The sequence below is a fragment of the Rattus rattus genome, chromosome 9 (assembly GCF_011064425.1).
Source record: "Rattus rattus isolate New Zealand chromosome 9, Rrattus_CSIRO_v1, whole genome shotgun sequence".
NCBI classification, from domain to species: Eukaryota; Metazoa; Chordata; class Mammalia; order Rodentia; family Muridae; genus Rattus; species Rattus rattus.
Genome location: NC_046162.1, coordinates 85,738,669 through 85,760,334, shown reverse-complemented (window position 1 = coordinate 85,760,334; position 21,666 = coordinate 85,738,669). Strand labels below are relative to the sequence as shown.

Below are 21,666 nucleotides of genomic sequence, written 5' to 3'. Positions count from 1 at the left end.
GAGCCAAAGGTTAGAGTTGAGCTTGCAATCCTGGACTTGCAGGAGCCCGAGGGTCCACTAAGTCTACGCTGTAATTCCAAGAGAATCAGTAAGCTGCTGCGGGGGCCTCAACTAAGGCTCTTCCGGCAGCTCCCCCTCCCTTCCCTTTTCCTCTCCCACCCCTACGCGGAGCCAAACATCTGCTCTCCTGGGAACTCTGCCCCCTCCCTACTTCTTGCACTCTTAATTCATGATGTTCTGAGCGCAGACAGTTCCAAGACCCAGTCAACCTCTGGTGCTGAACATGCATGATAACTCTGACAGGCGGAGACAATCTCTCCGCGGGGATAAACCTGGAAGAAGATCCGGATGAAAAGGGAGGAGGGAAGCGTAGGAGGCGGGCTGCTGTTGCACAGAAGGATTCTCAAGTCGCCGCAGGAGTGCTGTCCACCCTGTGGTGCTGAAACGCCTCTTGCCCCTCTGCTCAGCTTCCCACACGGACTTCAGAACGCATCCTTAAGGAGTCTAATAAGCCATTGGTTTGAACTGGAATCGGTGGACAAGGAAGCTTGCCTGAGGAAGGCCAGCCACAGTGCACAACTTGCATGGGACCTAGGCAGCTCCTGAACATGGGGTTCTGTCCCAGAGTTGTTCTGCTCGTTGTGGACACGGTTTTTGCCTCCCCCACCTACCTTATGAATGGAAGTAAACAAAAAGTAGCTAGTTTCCACACAGACGTCACCACTCAAAGCTGAGCAGACACATATCTGTCAGACGGGAGTTAAAAGACCTGGAACTCCCTTCCCTTCGCCACTCCCTCCCTCCATCTGTCTATCCCTCCTACCCCTTTTTTCTTCTCTTATTTTTTTGGGGGAGGGGGAGGCGGAGGATTAAGGCAAGGTCTTGCTCTGTAGTTTTGACTCTCCTGGAATTCACTACATAGTCTAGGTTTTCCTCAAACCCACAGAACAAACCTCCTGCCTCGGTCTCCAAAGTCCTGGAATGGCAGGAATGATGAGCAGGCCTCTATCATACATCTTTCACACACAGCCTCTGGTGAGGAATGAGGTTCAGAATTCCAAGGAAAGGTCTTGCAACCCCTGGGCCAGGTGTTTGCCCTGGAGGGGGTGGTGGAGGAGATAACAAGGCTGCCTGGTGTGACTTTAAGGACTGAAGCACCAAGGAGTAAAACTCCCTGAAGGGAAGAGGGTCCAAAGACACAAGAAAAGCCCAAAGGTGGTGTTTGTGCTCAACCCAGCAGGGAGGATTGGAGTCTGTTGTTGCTCCAACCTGGTTCCTGGTGTGTTCCTGCACCACCTCCCAGAGAGGTCCCTGGCTTCCTGGCTCCCACCAGGGCCTCCTCTAACCCTAGGCACCCTGCTATATCAGATCCAGATAATGCAAGCCAAAGTCAGGCTGGCGGTCGCCATTCTCCACATTCCAGGGCCCAGCCTGTAGCAAGCACGGACAAGACAGCACTCAGCAGGGGTTGGTGACCACTCTGGGGCTCTGCAGCAGGTCACACGTGGTGGAGGTCACATGCACAGAGACAGACTTTGAGAGCCAGGCTTGGTGGACCTGGAGCCACTGGGTGTGGCCAGCAAATATTCGGAGAAACATTGAACATGGGCAGACTCCGTCTGCATGCAGCCTTCTGCAAGGCCTACCAGTGAAACCAACCCATTCCCACCCATCCCATGTAGGTGTCATTAAACTTTAACTACACTTCTCGGAGCTTCCCAGTCACTTGTTATAAAAGAGCTTTCTCTTCCTCTGTGACCATAATAAGGAAGGAGGCAAGGTCGGTCCGTCTAACCAGCTTGCACATTCGCACGCAGGGCCAGCTCCAACGTGCAGGCGAACTCCTCAGCTGCCTGCCTGACCCTCAGCTCCTCCTGCAGCTGTAGTGAACACCTCCATCCCTTCCCAGTGCTCCAGGCAGCCAGGGCCACACCAGGAGGAAACAACGAGGTAACAGGTGGTCTTCAGGAAACTTGCTGTCTTATTCTCAACTGCTTGCCTTAGTTTCCCCTCCAGTATTAGATAGAGAGGAAGACACACACACACACACACACACACACACACACACACACACACACACAGAGAGAGAGAGAGAGAGAGAGAGAGAGAGAGAGAGAGAGAGGAGTTCAGAATAAGGTAGTACACAGTAGTAGTATTTGGGATGTCTCTTTTTTTTTTAAAGTTTTTTTTTTCTTTTCTTTTTTTTCGGAGCTGGGGACCGAACCCAGGGCCTTGCACTTGCTAGGCAAGTGCTCTACCACTGAGCTAAATCAACCCCCAGAAAGTTTTTTTGTGTGTGTGTATGTGTGTGTGTGTGTGTGTGTGTGTGTGTGTGTGTGTGTGTGTGTGTGTGTCGCAAGTGAGTTTAGATACCAAAGAGAGGCCAGAAGAGGGCATCAGATGCCCTGGAGCTGGAGTCACAAAGCAGTTGTGAGCTACCTGATATGAATGCTGGGAACTGAACTCAGGACCTATGCAAGAGTAGCAAGTGTTTACTGCCGGGCCATCTCCAGCCCCTGGAACAGCTCTTGAAGGAGGTAAAGTTCTGGGTGCCTGGGAAGGGGTGAGCCTAAAGAACTGATTTCCAATTTTCTAAATGTGATTTCACTGTGATTAAGAGATGTTTCCCCCTACAAGGTACCACACCTGTAATCCCTGCTACTGGGAGCTTGAAGCAGGAGTTGTCTCTAGTTGGAGACCAGCCTGGCAACCTATTGAGACCTTGGTAAAATGGGCTGGCGTGTGGCTCAGTGTAGAGTGCTTGCCTAGATGAGCCAGACCCTGGGTTTAAAGAGCACTAAGGAAGGAAGAGGAGAGGGGCAGAGGGAAGGAGAAGGAAGAGGACAGTCAAGCCAATGGGGCACCAACAATTAGGTGGGATACCTTCTGAACTATGAAAGGCCTTGGGCTGTCAGAAGGTCAGGGCAGCAGAAGGCACCCATGTGTAGATGCACCCAGAGGGGGTACCTGCAAGGACATCCCCCAGTTACCCCAAAACTACAACCACAAAAGCCTCACCACACTCCACATCACACCCAGGCACATCCTACCTCACAGGCACTGGAGATGAGACGGGTTGGACTTTTGTCTCAGACTCTCCAGCTGGCTTCCGAGGGAGCCTTCTAAAGAACCCTCTTAATTATCTCACCTCCAACTGCTCTCATGAACGGAGGCCCTAAGACTGGAACTGTGGAGACGCTGCCGCCTCACCTTTCCACCTTCCCATGGTGCAGACACTTGCTGAGGATTTGACAGCGGAAAGGAAGCTGAGGCCACACCTGGGTACACCATGAAAGCTATCCTGCAATGCCAACTCCCTTTACACTGCAACTGTGAAAAGCGGACAATGACTCTGTCAACAACATTTACCTAGACGTAAAGACTGAAGGGGAGCATTGAAAAATAAACACGAATGAGTCATTCCAAAATTAAAAGATTTGCATATATATCAGATTATAAAATATAGAAACTGGGAAATAAAGCTTCTGGTGACTTCCTTCCAAATATTCTACAATGAACAGATACTTGAATAATTTAAAAATATTTCACACAAACACCCAGATGCCCCGCAGGAACCTTCTTTGTTTCTTCTTTCTTTTTTGTTTGTTTGTTTGTTTGTTTGTTTTCTTTTCTTTTTTTCGGAGCTGGGGACCGAACCCAGGGCCTTGCGCTTGCTAGGCAAGCGCTCTACCACTGAGCTAAATCCCCAACCCCTCTTCTTTCTTTTTTAAGACAGGGTCTCACTATGTAGCTCTGTCTGCCCTGGGAAATGTATACACCAAACTTGCCTCCTGAGATTCACCTCCCGAGTGTCAGAATTAAAGGCCACCTGACTTTTCGTATTTATTTTGAGGTAGAGCCTCATGTAGCCCAGGTTAACCTGAAACTCATTATGTGACTGATGATAGCCCAGAGCTTCCAATCTTCTGGCTTCCACCTCTCAGCACTCCAACTGAGCTTCCTTACAGCCCATAGTCTGGTTGTTGTTACTGTTGTTTTTCCTGAGACGGGGTTTCTCTGTGTAGTTCTGGCTGTCCTGGAACCCACTCTGGACACCAGGCTGGCCTCTAGCTCAGATTTACCTGCCTTTGCCTCCCGTGTGCTGAGATTAAAGACATGCGCCACCACACCCGGCCAATAGTCCCTTTTCTTAAATCTCCTTCTTCCTACTCAGGCTGCCGGTGTGGATCAGCCTCCCCCCACCAACCCTCCCTCTTTAGGGATCCTTCCACAGCAAAATCTGAATGTCAATGGCTACAGCTGGAAAAATCCAAAGACACTCCAACCCCTACCTCCTGCTAGCCTTTGAGCCCTGCTTCCCGGGGTGGAACTAAGAGAGGTGGGGACAGGGATAACTAGGGGGGTTTTCTCCTGAACTTTTTGTAGGGCAAGAACAGAACATATGTCACCCCATTGCTGGATTTTTCCACACATCCTGTTGCTGTTATTTCCAAATGTTTGGGGACAGAAGGTTCTGCCTTGGTTCTCAAGAGAAGCCTAATGAGACTGTGATACTCTCCCTGGCCCGCTTCTCTCTACCTTCCAGGTTTCTCTTCCACAGTCAGAAAATCAGGGTGGGTGGGAAGAGCTGTTGCCCCCACAGAGCTGGCAAAGAGCAGCACTCTAGGCTCTGCTGGAACGTGGTGGGCGGGGTTCCAGGTTGGGGAAGGGTGAAGCCAGGCTATTGATTAAACCTCGCTGGGCCTGTGGATTTAATTCCAACATCTAGGAATACAAACATTAGAATCTCTGCACCCCTTCCCTGAGTCCTCTGCTAATTAACTCTGGGGGATGCAAAAAAAAAAAAACAAGCCCAGGTCGAAGTGAGGTCCCAGTGGGAAGGAAGTGATGTAGGGGGGATGGGGGGGAGGACAGCAGCGGTGCAGAGGCCAGGGAAGAGGGAAAGAGAAGAGACCAGGGTGAAGATCCCACCTCTGCTCTTTCCTCATTGGACAATTGAGGCGAGTCATTGTCCTTTCTGAGCTGCAGCTTCCTTTTTTATAAGCCAAAGAAATAACCCGAGGCTCCCTGTTGCCTTCTGGGGTTGAGTGAGCCTCTCTGGGGTGTGTGCTAACCTGGAAAATACACCACAGGAAGCATCAGTTCTTTGTTCTTTTTTCTTTTTCCTAAACAGGGTCTGGCAGTGGTCCTCCCGCCTTCCGTGAGGGCTGGGATTACGGGAGTGCACCAGGATGCCTTGATAGGTGGGTAAATTTGAACCATCAGGTTTACTTTAAAGATTCAGTTCAGGTCTCAAGTCCAGGACACTTCCTAGTCTCCTACCCACTGGCTACTTTAGGTAACACTTCCCTGGATTCCTGGAATATTCTGGCTACCGTGCCATTATTAGCCATGACAGCTATTAATTTAAGGACTTGGGCCATGGCTCTATCCGTGAGGTACCTGCTGCTCTAGTGTTCTGACCCCGCCTCCATCCACGTGACAGCCAGGTGTAATGGTGAACCTCAGTAGCTCATCGCAAGGGTACGACCCCATGTTGGTGAGCTTCAGGTTCAGTGAGAAATTCCTATCCAAAAAGGAGAAGAAGGATTGAAGACAACACCTGCTACTGACCTCTGGCTATGTGCCTGTGTGCACATGCACACATGTACATACACCACACACACACACACACCACACATACACACACAAACACACACACCACATACACACACAAACACATATGCATATGCACACATGTACACACATTCACTATACATACATGCATAAACACACATACATACACACTTATATACATACACCATCCACACACAAACACATGTACACATGCACACCAGCATTAATCATAGCTTGTTAATGTAACACTTGATCTTAGCCATAGCTTGTCGATGTAAAAACGTAGCTCTCACCTTAAGGGGATAGGAATAAGTAGTTTATTCTGCAGCAGGATATAAGTGTCCATGGCCCAGAAACTCAGATTGAGGTTGCCCCAAATTCCGTGTTCCATTGCAGAAGCAGTTTTAGGAAGTTTTTTTAATAGTAACAGAACAATGAAAGTCACGAATCAAAACACCTACCTTTCTTTCTCTCTTTCTTTCTTTCTTTCTTTCTTTCTTTCTTTCTTTCTTTCCTCCCTTCTTGTTTCGCTTTTTGTGTTTTGTGTAGCCCAGGCTGTTGCTGAACTCATTGTATAGACCAGGCTGGCCTCAGACTCACAGAGAGCCACCTGCCTCTGTTTCATGGGTACTGGGAGACAGCTATTGGAGCCTGGTGTGGTGGCACATGCCTTTAATTCCAGCCTCGAAAAGTGAAAACCAAAAACCAAAACAACCTCACCGCTGCCACCACCAAAAACAGCATCAAAAAACGACAGCCAGCAAGCTCAACCAAAGCCAGAGTCCAGAATCAGAAGCCTGGAAACAAACAGAAACCGAGCTGACTGTGGAAACACAAAGCTTTCTAAGCAAGCAAACAGAACAGACACTTAAGCCAAGGCTTCAAAAGCAAACCAGAACCACAAAGGCATCTACCAAACAAAGACGTTCCCAGAGAGCGTGGAAACCCTTCCTGATGCAGCTGAGGAAATAACCTGGTGGCTCAGACCCACCTTGTTTCCATCCAAGCGACTCTTCCCACCAAAGGTGATCATTGTTGGACCACCCGTGACTGGTCAAGCAAAACCATGACTCTCACCTAAAAGGACTTTCAGAGGATGTTTATTCCAAAGCTAGCTACGAGTGACTGTAGCCAAGAAACTCAGAAACACCCCAGATTCTGTGTTCCATCGTGGAAGCCGCTTCATGAACTTTTCCTAAATAACAGAACCAAGAAAGTCATAAATCAAGACATTTTCCAAGTTCATTGGTGGAGACATGAGAGAGGTGTGTTTCAGCCAAATGGAGGGTGCTGTGGGTCTGAGAGTCTGAGAGAATTGTGAGCCTTTGGTTGGTGGAACTATGACTTGTTACTATATTGCAAAAGGTTTTTTTACCCAATAGTCACAGGATGTTAGATCTAACTTTATCTGTTAAGCCACAGGATGTTAAGTGTCATTTTTGTGTCACAACTGAAGTTTCTGGAGCTCTTACTATAAAGTTCCCAGAAGTCTATCAGACCTTTCCCAGAATTCATGTAGTTAGATTCAAACGGTACCCACGTGAGAGTCAGATCTGAGGGTGGTAAGTTTGGGTACGTGGGGCTGCCATGGTAACCCAATGAAGCTCCAAAGTCTATCCTCATCTGTGGTCCAGACCCCCTCCCTGAACATAAGGCATGTTGGTTTTCTGCGTAGTTACTTGTATTTGACTTCTCCTCAGCTAGGCATCCCAAGAGCAAAGGGTCTTAGAGTTACCTTGTACTCCATGCTTGTTAGTCCTCCAAAAGAAAACCCAAATTTCACACTGTGGCCTGTTTGAGGTTCCCTCAACCTGTACTCACTGATGAATTTATCTAGAAAGACTGGCCCCCATGCCCCAGGGTTATTCCTGTCTCAGCTAGAATTACAAGAACATGCAGCTGCACCTGTCTTTTTTATTATTTTTTTTTAAGATTTATTTATTTATTATATATAAGTACATTGTAGCTGTCTTCAGACACACCGGAAGAGGGCTTCAGATCTCATCATAGATGGTTGTGAGCCACCATGTGGTTGCTGGGAATTGAACTCAGGACCTCTGGAAGAGCAGTCAGTGCTCTTAACCGCTGAGCCATTTCCCCAGCTGCACCTGTTGTTTTATGAGAGGACTAGGGATCCAAACTCAATGCTTGTGCAGCAAGCGCCTTTCCAACTGGTTCCCCACTGAAGCCCCCATAAAATGTACATCTTAAAGACGTAGACCAAAGCCTTACCTGCTCATTGATAAAGCTCAAGCTCCAAGGAGAGGCTTAGTAAAAACAAAAGTCAGAACAGGAAGGTCTAGGGAGCCAAGCAGCAGAGAACGAGCTGCCCTAGGAAATGAAAATTCTTTCCCTCAGCATTGCTTTGGCCAAAGTCTCTTACAGTTAATTCACAGTGAGGCTAAGCCAAGCCTCCCGCGCTTTCCTGTGTGTTTGAAAGGAGCAAAGTTTTGTTTTGCTTTTTAAAGAAGGGAGCTAAAGGAAACAGAGTAGGTTGGGCCCCCTGTGCTGAGTCCCCTACCTGGATCAAACATCACTGTCCTGTCCTTTAGAGCTGTTTGCCTGACGCTGGGCACCCCTGCAGCTCTGGGGTCTGCTTTCCTCTCCAGGAGGCCCTGAGCCTTCTGAACATACATTATTGTGCTGCGTACAATACTATTTATAGTAGTTCTAAGACAGATACACAGAAGGTTTTTATAAAAATGGATAGTGTTGGAACTTAGCCATTTGGCCTTTAGAGTTACAGAAACCTCTTCCTCAAAACACCAGTTAGTGAGGATCTAGAAATGAAGACAGGAGATTAGAACCTCCCTAGGATTGCAGTCGGCTGGACTGCAAAGGCCCACAGACTTCTTAATTGAGGCCATAAAACAAACAGGTAAAGCCGCCTTGAGGCAGAGTTCTCTTTGCCTAAGACCATCAGCTTTACAAACAGCTGCTAACAGCCACAGCCTGGAGAGCTGGGGAATAGTTCAGGTGGTAAAATTACTCACCGCACCAGTTTGAGGATAGGCGTTTGACACCCAACACCTGAGTAAAAATCTGGGCATGGTGACAAGTCCTTGTCACCCTAGTGCTGGGAAGGTGAGACCAGGCTGATGTCTCAGTGGGTGACAACAGGTCCCAATGAGAGATTTTATGTCTGAAAAATAAAGTGGGGGCTGGTGAGTTCAATCCCCAGAACCCACATGTGGAAGGCTCCTGAAAATTATCCTCCAGCCTATACATGTGCTGTGACATGCATAACACACACATACTCATGCACAGGTACACACGTCCACACATGCACTCCCCCACCACACCTGTACACAAGAAACATGCATCCCCACTAGAACAGATTTCAAAAATCATAAGATTATAGCAGTAGGTATTGTTTTACTGTTATTTTAAGTGGATGGGTTTTTATCTGCACGCTTGTCTGAGAAGCACAAGCATAACTGTATTGACTGAAGCCAGAAAAGGGAGTCAGATCCCCTGGGACTAGAGCTATGATGGCTGTATGGTGGGTGCAGAGAATCAAATCTCGGTCCTGCAGAAGAGCAGTCCCTGCCCTAATTTGCTGACCTCCCCAGAAGTGGGCATTCTCGATATGTTCTGATCCAGCTTGTGGAAGTAACTCCCTCACTCATGGAATCTTGCACTGCTCTCCTGGAAGCAAGAAAGTAGCCTAGGACATGAATGGATAAATCTCCACAGTGCTGTCCTCTCAGACTAGCGTGACCTGTTCCATCTGCGCATGTCTCTAGGGGATTTCTATCGTTGTCGTTGGGATTAATGGCTAGCACTCATTGACTGCATGCAGGTCAGTGAGTTGGTTCAATGGGTAAAGGTGCTTGCTGCTAAACCTGATAATCTGAGTTCGATCCTAGGGATGTGGTTGTGGGAAGAGAACTAACTCCTGAAAATTGCCCCTGACTTCCATGTGCATATTGTAGAATGTGTGTGTGTGTTATGTGTATGTGTGTGCAACACACACATTCACACAAATAAAAACCCTTAAGACAGTATAAAAATAAAATAAACACTACATGGATTTATCACCAAGACACAGAAGAAAAAAAAAAAAAACCAAAACAAAAAAAAAAAAAACCAAGGTAATATTTAAGCTACAACTAAAACAGATCAGCTAAGCGTTGGTCAGGGGAACTCATCAACAGTACTTGAGACAGAGCTCAGACAAATCCCCCAAAAGATGTCAGTGGTGACAGGGACCCAGGCAAAGCTCTGAATTATTACCCAAGGCAATCAGAAAAGTTCCCTTAATCTTTTAAAAAGCTGGGTTCGGGGGGTTGGGGATTTAGCTCAGTGGTTAGAGCGCTTGCCTAGAAAGCGCAAGGCCCTGGGTTCGGTCCCCAGCTCAAAAAAAAAAAAAAAGCTGGATTCGGGCAAACCTAGGATTTGAGTCTTTGACACAAAAAAGAACTTCACAAATAGCCGGTATGAAGCAGAGTTGGGCATTTACTAAAAATAGAAAGAAATGTACTCAAGAGAAGAACAAAAATACACCCCAAAGCCTGGCTGTGGGCTGCTCAAAGGAGTCACTGTAAACCATGGGGGGGTGGGTGTCAAGAGAAAAAGAAAGACTCAGGAAAACAGCAGGACATACCCAAGTGAGGGTGTACAGCAGGACATACCCAAGTGAGGGTGTACAGCAGTACATACCAAGTGAGGGTGTACAGCAGGACGTACCCAAGTGAGGGTGTACAGCAGGACGTACCCAAGTGAGGGTGTACAGCAGGACATACCCAAGTGAGGGTGTACAGCAGGACATACCCAAGTGAGGGTGTAGGCTTCCTGGGAGGCTCAGTTAAGTGTCAGTGTTAGCCACAGTTGCTGGGTCTTTAGGGGTTACTGAGAACACTTTTTCCTTCTTTCTCTGGAGTTTTAAAATGCATTTAGTGTGCGTGAGTGTGTGTGTGTGCGTGTGTGTGTGTGTGTGTGTGCGTGTGTGTCTGTGCGCGCACGTGCCTGTGTGTTCGTGTGTAGGTCAGAGGACAGCTTGCAGGAGTTGGTTCTCTCCTTCCATTATATGGGTCCTGGAGGTGGATGGAACTCAGGTTGTTAACCTGGCAGCTTTACTGAGCCATTACACTGGCCTTTCTATTTCTCTCTGATAAGGGAGATTATGGAGTCTCTGGAGGTGACATCTGGAGGTAAAACCAGAGACTGCTCAGAGGCACAAAGAAGAAATCCTTTTGCTCTATAATGGGGGTTTCTGATAGACTCCTAACCTGCACGGGTACACACAAGGAGATAGGCAAATGCAATTGTGTTGGGATTTTTGAAGCTGGGGAGAGGCTTCAACCAGATCCTGGGCTGAGGGGTTTCTTTCCCCTCTCAGGTCCTCATAATTTGTCCTGTCTTTTTCTCCTGCCTCTCTTTGACCTCAGATGGAGCCCTTGGCCTCCTACTGCCTCCCCTGCCCTAGACAGGGCCTCATAAGTGAAAACCTGTGGACTAGTATTGTGACTCATGTTTGAATACCCCATGGACCGTCAGTCACACCCAGGTCTAGCAAACTCAGTTGTGACAGACAGGACTGGTTGGGTTCCCAGTATCTGTTTATTGGTGAAGGTCATGGGGACAGGATTCCGCTCTGTCATCTTCTCCCCACCCCACCCCCCCCTTTATAGAGGAGGAAGCTGCAATCAGAGGGAAGGGAAAGTTGCCCAAGGCCATCACTGAGTCAGAGGAAGAGCAAAGATTTGAACTCGGAACCTTGGACTAAGTACGAGGAAGAACGTGCTTCTGGGCTCGGACTGAGCAGGGAGGGCTTTCCCATCCTGAGCTGGCAGCTTTATGGTCCATTAAGTTCCTGGGACATTTCAGTGCCCATCTCTCCTCTAATCATCCTAAATCAGACTTGGCCCCAGATGCTTGGAAAATGTGACAGGTAGCTAGCTGGTTTATGGCGGCCAGGAGTGGAGATAGGGCGGGGAGGTAGGGCTGGAAATGTTATGACAGGGGATGATGGGGGTGGGGCATGCAGGAAGGCCGTTATAGCAAGGGCATCTGGGAAGCCAAAGAGTCAGAGAAGGCAGATGGAAACATGGGTGAGGTGTCATAACTCCCCCAGAAGTACCTTCCTCAGAGGGGCTGCCTGGAAGCCTGGCCGGAACACATCCTGGCTTCCCACACTTTATTCCAGGGCCCCCAGTGCTATGGGTCTTTTGAAATAAATAGCAGAAATCACTGATGGATAATATAATAGCCTGCTCAAGCTATCAAATCTCTCCCCTGCTTGTCAGGGGGCTAGCCTAGGTCACAGGGACATCCAGGATCCTAAACTGCTCCTTTGTCATTCCTAAAGGAGACATTTTTCAGCCCCACAAACACAAATCCACTCTCCAAATAAGGCTCAAAGAGAGTGGAATGCCAGGATCCCAGGTTAGAGGTTAAATTCCAGAGCAGAGCAGACAATAAGACCCTAAGCTTGATAGGGACACCCTCCCCCAACCTCTCTGTAGGATCAAAGCTGCCGGTGTAGGCTGTGATCCTAGGCCAGAGAGAGGAGCAAGCCAGACTCAAGAAGGGAGGAAGCCCCTTTGCTTGGATTGTTCTGATGGAGTCGTTCCTCTTCAGAGGTTCAAAGGCTGGTGTCCGGGTAGGGAGAAGGTGATGTGATGAGAATTTGGCAACGGATAGGGAAGTAGCTGGACCAGAAAAATGGGGCTTCCTGTTGATGGAGGAGTCCAGGTGTACTGCCTGATTCCTTATCTATCTCCCCAAACCTCGTCCTAGATTCCAAACTTCCCAGGGATGCACAGACTCCCTGCGAGATGTAAGAGATCTCCACGGAGAGTGACAAGAACTGCTTGCTTGGAAGTGAGGCCAGATCCATTTCTCTGGATATGAGAGACCATTTACTCAAGGAATCTTTCTTTGCTGGGGACTATTCCTGTCTGATGAGAGAATTAGGGGTGCATTCAGACCCTTGGTTTTTCCTCTTCCCCAGCTCTCATCTACTAGGTCAGGAGGTCTCAAAAGCACCCAGTCTTTCCCCCTATGACACCATGGCCTTTCCTAGTAAGCCACTATACAAACCAATTTTCTATTGTGTCTCCCGGCCTCCCACCCTTTCACTTTTCGGTCCACTTAATTGCATACCCTTCCCAGTTCTGACACTCCACTCCACCCCATCTCCGTGGCTTAGCACAAAACCCACCAGTAACAGCATTTTAGGGAGCTTAGCTCTAGGTAGGCAGACAGGTCTTGGTTTCTTTAAAATTGATTTTGGGTATAGCTCAGTGGTGGAGTGCTTGCCTCTTATGAGAAATAGGGAAAGAAAAGGAATGAGGGTGGGGAGGAGGAGCAGCATGGTCGTCATCATCATAATCGTCATCTTCAGTCCCCAGAAAGCAAACAAAACAAAATCAAGTTTGGAACAGCCAGGAAGGAAAAAGATGAGACTGAAGAGTCGGCTACCACTTCCTCAAAGAGCTTCTCACGGGGCAGCTCTTCAATAAACAGCACCGCAAAGCTTTCAACCTTTTCAACCGTCCTGATTCTCCGTCTCCCTGAGAAGATTTGCATCCATCCTGCCCCAAATCAAGTTTATTCCAAGGACACACTAGGAGACCATGTGGTTGATGAAAGCTACGAATCTGGGATGATACCCTGAGGGTCAGGTACGTGAGGATAGCTCATCTTTGTTCCGGGATCAGTGACCAGGAATAGGAGGATGCTGGCAAGTGGAAGACTCCGCTTCTAATCCCTGAAGATGCGGAGTGGGTGAGGGGTCTTTTCGCCGGGGGCGAAGGTAGCAAGGTAGGCGGGGAGAGGATTCTTTTCGACCTGAGACTGGAGGAGGAGAGGAGAGGCTCCGCCAGGAGGAGGAGCCGCCTCCCACGTCCTGCCGTCCGGGCTCCCTTAGGTCGTGGCTCTGCTATAAAGCCTCAACCGGCATGATCGCGAAGCCTCGGGTGGCTTCGTTGGTGCTGGACCCCAGGCTGGGCAGCGTCTATGCCCTCAAGCACCATGCAGCTCCTTCTTGCTCTACTGGCGCTGGCTTACGTGGCCCCCTCTACTGAAGGTACCCTGGGGTGACCCTCTGCGCCCCCAGACTCGCTACCCTTGCTAGCGCGCCCCGGCTGCGCATGGTTCGTGCAAGGAAACCGTGAGGCTGCAGCGGACCTGGTTGTGTATGAGTGTGGGCGCCTACACGTGTCCGCGGGAGGCTGCGGGGGTGTGTGTGCCCGCATGTGCGCGGCCGCGGGGTGTCCGCGTGGGGGCCGCGCGTGTGATGTGTGGTGGAGATGCTTCTACCGGTCTGGATCCACGGTCCTTTTCGCACCTTGGCTCTCCTGGGTTTGCCCGTGGGTGGCGAGTGGCCGACTGTCCTGCAGGGACTCTGAGACGGTAACTGTTGCCCACCCAGAACACACGCAGCTGGTTGGATGTATTGGGGTCCTGGTGTTCCCTTCTCCTGACTCTAGGGTTCTGGCCCCTGAGCTTCAAGCTCCCTTCTCCCCTTCCCCCAGTGCTGGATTGGGAACCTGGCGGGGGGCATCCTAAGACCCAAGTCCCTGGCCAAGCCGGTCTTTCCAGACAAGGTGATTTTCGTTTAAAGATTAATGGTGAGACCAAGCTCTTAATTATTCTTCTAGGTGGGAGGTGGCGGTAGAGGCGTGTTAATATTTGATAAGGAGCTAAAGGCGATTCTAGCGGTTGGCACCTTCTCTACTACCCCAAAGGGCTACTTTACAAAGAATTCATCTCTTAGTCCGCAAGCAGGCTTTCCTATCCAACGGGCCAAACCTCCCTTCCAGAGTTAGGTGCTCTGCCTGGAATGGAGGCGGTGGGAGGTTACGGTGGGGAGACGAAGAAGCTCTCAGTCGCCCAGAAGGAAAGAGAGTATTCCCGGTTACTGGAGGGACTTAGCTTGGAGGAGGTAAGACGTCTTGCAACAACTCCCAAGTTCCTTCCCAGGTGAGGGAAAAGAGCAACTAATGTAATGTTAAAGGGCGGAGTGTGGGGGGTGTGCGGGGGGTGGTGGCGGCGGCGGCGTAGGATTGGGCACTTAAAACGACTTAGTAAAAAGGAAAATGTTTTTAATTTAACGGGTGCCTGGTAGCTAGCTGCTCACCTTGGGTAAGTCGTACAACGTGTTCTGTCGTTTACAAATCGGGTTTAGTGGTTCTGTTCCTGGTGCTGTTTTAAGGATAAGGTGTATAAGAGCTAAGGCAGTGCCCTTGGGCTCTGGGGAGAAAGCACACTACGAGATGGTCATGAGGCCCAGCCTGGGGCCCTGTAGGCAGGAATCCATCAGCTGACTTCTTCACACAAACTGTTTCCGTTTTAGTGCCAGGGCTACCTTCCTTCACTCGTAGTCCTGGCGGAATTGGAAAGTGCCCAGGTTGTCTGTAAAAAAATCCTCAGAGCATTTATTCCTGTTGAGAGGAGATTTCTCACCCCTTTGGAGCTCTAGACCCCTAGCAGGAAGTGTGAAGACTTTACTCAGGTCATACACGGGTTCTGCTGAGCTGGTTACAGGAGTCTTTCCCCCTTACCTCAGAGTGAGGGTGGGGTGAGCAATGTCCGTTAAAATTCAGTCTTCTCTAAAAGGCTCCCGGACCGTGAGCCAAAAATAAACCCTTACCTTAAAGGGGGGAGGGGAGGGGGAGGCTTGTAACTAGAGACAGAGGACAGTGGTATCACCAGTGCCCTGCCACCTGACTAAGATGCAGACCTGACTCCTGACTCCTGACCCCTGGCGTCTGCATCTTCAGATCTTCAGCCTTGTTGTTCTGGCCACCACCTTCCAGAGAGAACGTAGTTACAAGAGTGTTCAGCCAAGCAGGTCAAAAGTCTCTATGATTAAGACAGTGGATCAGAGGTCACACTACAAACCAGGGAGCTGGGGCCAGAGCCTGGCAAGGGAAGACTTCTGAGAAATTCCCAGATGGGCTACTCCTGAGGCAAGCCTGACGGCTCTGCCCTTCAGAGTTGACCTTTTCCAGGAATAACTTCCCCTTAGGTCCTAAGTGCTAAGGAGGGGCTGCTCTCTGATGGCTCTTCATGGAAACCTGTTCTCCTTCTGGGTCCTCTGAGGGCCAGTGACCCAAAAAAGACCGTAAAAGCCCCTCTCCTCATTGTGACTGGTTAGTCCTTCATCTGGTTTGAGAGTTTGGGGCAGTGCCTCTGTCTCTGGAGAACTCGAAGGCTCAGACAAAGGAATCTCGGCAGAGATTAAGCGATAGGCAGAGACATGGCAGCAGGCGGGGAAGGATAGGGATCGGACTTCCTGAGGCAGTCTGCCTATGAGAGGGTGGGTGGCCACTGCTCTCTGCAGACTCGGCAGACTCCTTTCTCATGCCGATGTCCCCCAGTGCAGCTGCTCCCAGAGGATAAAGCACCGTGGGGAAGACCCCGCATTCTAAGCTGGAATGAATTCTGATACAGTACTAGGAAACCAGCAAGTCCAAAGTGATCCTTGGAGGCCAAGAGAAGGACGCCAGTTTCCTGGAGGGCTCACTCTCCTAGCCTAGAACCTTGCTCCTCCTGGCTACCACGAGATGACTTTATACTTACAGACTCATCCTTTCCCCAGGGATGGATGCCCTGCCCAGACTAGGTGGAGATGGGGCTTGGGAGTGCAGAGCTCAGGCAAGAAAGAGAGGCTAGCAGCACATTGGTGCACACCTATCATGCCAGCCTGAACTACACTGGGAGATATTACCTCAAAAGGAAAAAAAAAAAAAAAAAAAAAAAAAAAAGGACTGGGTCTGTAGCTCAGTGGTAGAGCACTTGCTTGGCATGTTGTGCAAGACCCTGGGTTCGATTCCCAGCACTGGAATCCCTCAAAGCCCCCGGGAGGGAAAGGGAGATGACTCAGTGTGAGGATGCGTGACTGGGCAGGTTACAGCACTTCTCTTAGGAATGTCCTCATTCATGAGTCCTTTCCAAGTCGCTCCATGTCTTTTCCTCTCCTGCCTTGGATTAGCTTCAGCCATCTGCTCACTGACAGGAGGCCAGGGAGGAGGGGAAGAGTTGTCTGTGAACTTACCGAATGCCCAGAAGAGTTCAAATCATCTCTCATTTAGTCCTCTCTACAGTTGCATGGTGGCCATGTTAGCTCCATTTTACAGACGATACAACCAAAGAGAGTAAGGGACCATTTTTTTTTTAAAGAGTTATTTATTTTATTTATATGAGCACACTGTAGCTGTCTTCAGACACACCAGAAGAGGGCATCGGATCTCTTTACAGATGGTTGCGAGCCACCATGTGGTTGCTGGAATTGAACTCAGGATCTCTGGAAGAGCAGTCGGGGCTCTTAACTGCAGAACCATCTCCAGCCTAAGGGACCGTCCTTTAAACACAGGGTTCCTAAATGGCTCCATCAAAAACGTCTAATTTCAGATGAAATGCTTCATTCCCTCTGTTGGTGAAGAAGCATGTTGTTTTGTTTCTCTGTCTGCCTGTCTGTCTGCCTGTCTGTCTGTCTGTCTTCCTGCCCCCTCCTCCTATAGACCTTATTTCTAGAGCAGATTTAGTTTTACAGGAGAAAAGGAGCAGAATGCTTAAATGTGCCATGCCCCTGCCTGGGTCCCCTCATCAGTAGCTATGGCAGGATTGGGTTGTCGCTTTCTTCAGGGATGCTGGTGGTTCTGTCTTCAGAACGGGCCGTGACAAAGCCAGGGCGTTCAGGAGACTTGGCCGATGTTCCACCACCTGGATCAGCACCCCTTCGCACCCCTTCTCTGAATTCCCTCTCCCTTCAAGGCAGTCTGGTTGGAAAACTGGGATCTACTCCATTGTTCCAGGAAGGAGGAGGACAGTCCTAAGCATTTGCTCTCAGCTGAGCCTCCTCTTAGGATGCAGGAGAGAGAGAGAGAGAGAGAGAGAGAGAGAGAGAGAGAGAGAGAGAGAGAGAGAGAGAGCCCTGAAGATTGGCATGCTAGGTGCAATGGGCAGTCTCTGTTGCTGACATTTCTATGATTATTTTATTTTATTTTATTTTATTTTATTTTTGAGACAAGGTTTCTCTGTGTAGCCTTGGCTATCCTGGAATCCATTCTGTAGATCATGCTGACCTTGAACTCTTGCCTCTGCTTTCCAAGTGCTGGGATTAGAGGCTTGTACCACTACTAGCTAGCCATTCCTATTAAGGCTACCTCCCTGGGGACCTCAACCCCACATCCAGAAACCTACCTCAACTCAAGGGCTTTCCCACCAGAGTTTCTCCCAGGTTCTGGTTATACGAAGGAGTTCCACGCACACCCAGGGTTCGCATTCTTCCTCTCTCTGTCCAGATTCACACTGGTGCTATGAGATTCAAGCCAAGGAACCCAACAGCCATTGCTCAGGTGGGTACTGCCAGTCTTTCATCAACTTCCAACATAGGCACACTCGCACACATTTCCAGCGCTCAGTGAACAGGGGGCGATCAATGACACCGGGAGCTAATTAGCAGCATATTTTGCTATTTTTTTTCTCCCTAACAAAATGCAGGCTTTAGTCTGGTCAGGCCCTTTAAAGTGGAAGTGGGGGATGATGGTTCTTGGTAGTTGGTTTATCGGAGTGCTGGGGCATCCAGCATTCTGCCACCAGACCACACCCCCACTGCTTCCTTGGCACCTTTTCTAATGTTGACTACTTTCCCTGTAGCCTGCTGTGTTGAGGGGTGCCCCTTTCTTACCCCTATGTAGCTGAATGTTGGAGTTGCCTGCCTGGCTCTTCCTCCCCCACCTCCTACTCCTTAGATGTTGCCTTGTCAGGTCTCCCATTACAGTTTCCAGGAGGACCTCCTCCACAATGTCCAAAGCTGAAAAGCCATTTCCCCACCCAGCAACTTTTCAATTTCCCAACTTCCCAACATCCCCTGGAAGCTCCTTAGTTCATGTCCAGGTTCCCACTGCGAAAGCCAGAGCTTAGCATCACGAGGTTATTCCAATCCCAGAGCTCTTAGCCATCAACAGCAAGCCTGCTTCTCCCTCCACCCCTCTCTCCATACCCCCTCATACCTCAGCCACATCAGAGACCCACCAGCCTGCCTATGTTATGTCAGCGTGGAAGGCCAGGGCAGAATTCTGAGACTCATGCACTGATGTGGGACCTCACCAGTGTGCTAAGACCTTAATTCACATCAATGGGTCAATGTGCCCTTGACTCTCAGACTTTTCTTCTCTGCTCAGGGCCTGAACAATGGACTGGAGACTGTAAGAAGAACCAGCAGTCTCCTATCAATATTGTCACTAGTAAGACAAAGTTGAACCCCAGTCTGACACCCTTCACTTTCGTTGGCTATGACCAAAAGAAGAAGTGGGAAGTTAAGAACAATCAACACTCAGGTGGGTCTTGCATGGGCTGGGTGGAACCCCCAGGCAGGGCTAACTATACCAGGAAGGTGAGTCCCTCAGGCCTGGAGATGGGAAACTTGTAGAGAGGAGGATACTCTAGATAGCTGTGTTTTTAGTCATTTCATCAGAACAGTGGCGGGGAGGGGAGGAACCTTCCCGGAAGGAGGGAACGACCTTTTTGAAAGCACAGAGGCGTGAAACTGCTTAGGTGTTTGGGGAACTGTGAAGGAGCAGCTGTGTGTGGATGGAGGCCATAGAGGGAAGCTAGGAGGAGCTGACTAAGACCCAGAACAGGTCATCAGGGCTGAAGAGTTTGGACATTATCGTGGGGATAACAGGCACCACCGAAGGAGTCAAACACAAGCAGGCCTAGGACAGGGCTACATTCTGGGATAGGTATTTGAGAGGTGAGGTGAGCAGAGGTAGGGGTGGGGTGGGGGGAAGTGAGCAGCTAGGCAGAGTGCTGGCTACATCTCCATCCCATTCCTCAGGGCTCAGGCCTCAAACAGTGAAGGGGAGAGGGAAAAACTGGGTGGGAACTGAGAGGGCCAAGGGGACGCCAGAGTGAGGACTCTGCCCACTTTGGTCTCTCCCAGTGGAAATGTCGCTGGGGGAGGACATCTATATTTTTGGAGGAGAACTGCCCACCCAGTACAAGGCTGCACAGTTACACCTGCACTGGTCAGAGGAGTCGAACAAGGGTTCAGAGCACAGTATTGATGGGAAACATTTTGCCATGGAGGTAAGAAGTCCTGGAACTGGGTCCTGGGCTGGGTTCTAGGTGTGTACTACCTTGGGCAGGATGGGTGGTCCAGCTCCCCGGAAGTCCTGCATCCGAATGTGCTTCCTAGATGCATGTCGTGCATAAGAAGATGACAACAAGCGATAAGGTGCAGGACTCGGACGCCAAGGACAAGATTGCGGTGCTGGCATTCATGGTTGAGGTGGGACTCCTATCCTCCGGATGGATTCTGGAGGTCACCTGTCCTCCAGGAAGCTGCTTGGCCACAACAGCTCCCAAAGAACCCATCTCATGCTTCTTTCTCTCCTGTTCCAGGTGGGAAACGAGGTAAACGAGGGCTTCCAGCCCCTGGTGGAGGCACTGTCCAGGATCTCCAAACCCTGTGAGTCGGGTAGGGGAAGGGATGGCTTCTTCCCGTGATGAGAGGAGTGGAGGCCCTAGGACAGCTGCTTTAAAGAGAATAATCTATAACGGCTTTGTCTCCCACCCCAGTTACAAACTCCACAGTGAGTGAGAGCCGCCTGCAGGATATGCTTCCTGAAAAGAAGAAACTGTCTGCCTACTTCCGTTACCAGGGCTCACTGACTACACCAGGCTGTGATGAGACTGTCATCTGGACTGTGTTCGAGGAACCTATTAAGATCCACAAAGACCAGGTACCCAGGCGTGGGCAAGGTGCACTCTCCCATATGGAGCCTACCTGTTTGCTCCGTGGGTCCCAGGCGTGGGAAGATAAGACTCGTTGAGTCAGACCTTGGGTTTCCACTGGTGGACACAGACAAGAAAGAAAGCTCTTGACTACCACTTTCCTGAGTAGAGGGCCCAGTGAGAAGTCTCCGAGAGTACTTGGAATGGGCTTCTAGAAAAGTGGGAGAGAGTTGGCTGGTCAATGTGGGGAGCCAGTATTCCAGGGGGACTTGAAGTTGGACTTCCTTAGTGCTATTGGGAAGTCGCTCAACAAACAGCACTTGAGTTTACAATAGCCTCTGGAAAGACAGCAGGAAACCCAGAGGACCAAAATCCCTTGGGCTTATAGCAGTGATTCTCAGTGTGACGTCAGCATCTTCACTCATGAGAATTTTTAGAAGTGCCCATTCATAGGCTCACTCTATATCTATGGAGTCAGATATTCTGCTGCCCAGGGTCCAGGTATCCGGTGTCCAGTGAGGTCCTTCAGCTGACACTAAAGGATGCTGACCTTCAGGAACCACTGTACCATAGCAATAGTCATGATAACTGGATCGAAAGAGTATCTGCAGAGGACAGGAAAAGACAGTGGCACTCAGCTTCCCACAAATGCCACACTTGACACTCTTGGTAGTCATTTCGAGCCCCTCTCTTCTTTGCTGATGTGAGGCATCTGGTCTGAGGTCACCCAGCAAAGAGCATCACTCCACCTGCTGAGCCAAGTCTCTTTCACAGTTCCTGGAATTCTCAAAAAAGCTCTACTATGACCAAGAACAGAAGTTGAACATGAAGGACAATGTGAGGCCCCTGCAGCCGCTGGGAAACCGCCAGGTGTTCAGGTCTCATGCCTCAGGACTGCTGCTGTCTTTGCCCCTGCCCACTCTATTGGTCCCCACACTCACCTGCCTGGTGGCCAGCTTCCTCCACTGATGGTCAAATTCTGGATATCTGGCCTCTGACCTCAACCTTTAGAGGATATGGCTTCTCTTTCTCAATCTTTCCAGGTTGAACTTTGGGGACTATTAAGGTGTGCTGTGGTGGTGCACACCTTTAATCCCAGCCCTGGAGGGAGAGAGCAGAGACCTGTGGATCTCTGACCTTCCCCTAACCCCTGATTAAATTAAATAAAATATGGATATGTTTTTACTCTTTGCAAGTTTTTGTTTATTTGTTTGTTTGTTTATGGTACCTCTCTTGCAATTGCCCTGTTCCCTGACAGGGCAGAAACCTTAAAGCCTGGAGATTTCTTTCAACCAGGTATGAATCACCCTACCTGTGTATTCGAACACCCTGTCAACACACACCCAACCTCAGAAAGATGTCGAAGGTACCTTGGAAAGAGGCCCAAGAATAGAGGCT

General features: G+C 49.6%; 1 protein-coding gene across 2 annotated transcripts; it reads left to right on the top strand.

Annotated features, from left to right (window-relative positions):
* The first annotated feature begins 6,328 nt into the window (after positions 1–6,328).
* On the top strand, positions 6,329–21,463 carry Ca4 (carbonic anhydrase 4). 2 transcript variants are annotated; one of them, XM_032912792.1, is made up of 8 exons: positions 6,329–6,842; positions 17,832–17,885; positions 18,714–18,869; positions 19,475–19,620; positions 19,730–19,822; positions 19,936–20,002; positions 20,113–20,276; positions 21,043–21,463. In XM_032912792.1, exons 1-8 carry the CDS (start codon positions 6,674–6,676, stop codon positions 21,235–21,237), a joined length of 1,044 nt encoding a protein of 347 aa, XP_032768683.1. In that variant the 5' UTR covers positions 6,329–6,673; the 3' UTR covers positions 21,238–21,463. The 2 variants fall into 2 exon arrangements, with proteins under 2 accessions (XP_032768683.1, XP_032768684.1); XM_032912793.1 differs by lacking the exon at positions 6,329–6,842 and adding an exon at positions 13,450–13,609.
* The last annotated feature ends 203 nt before the right edge of the window (positions 21,464–21,666 follow it).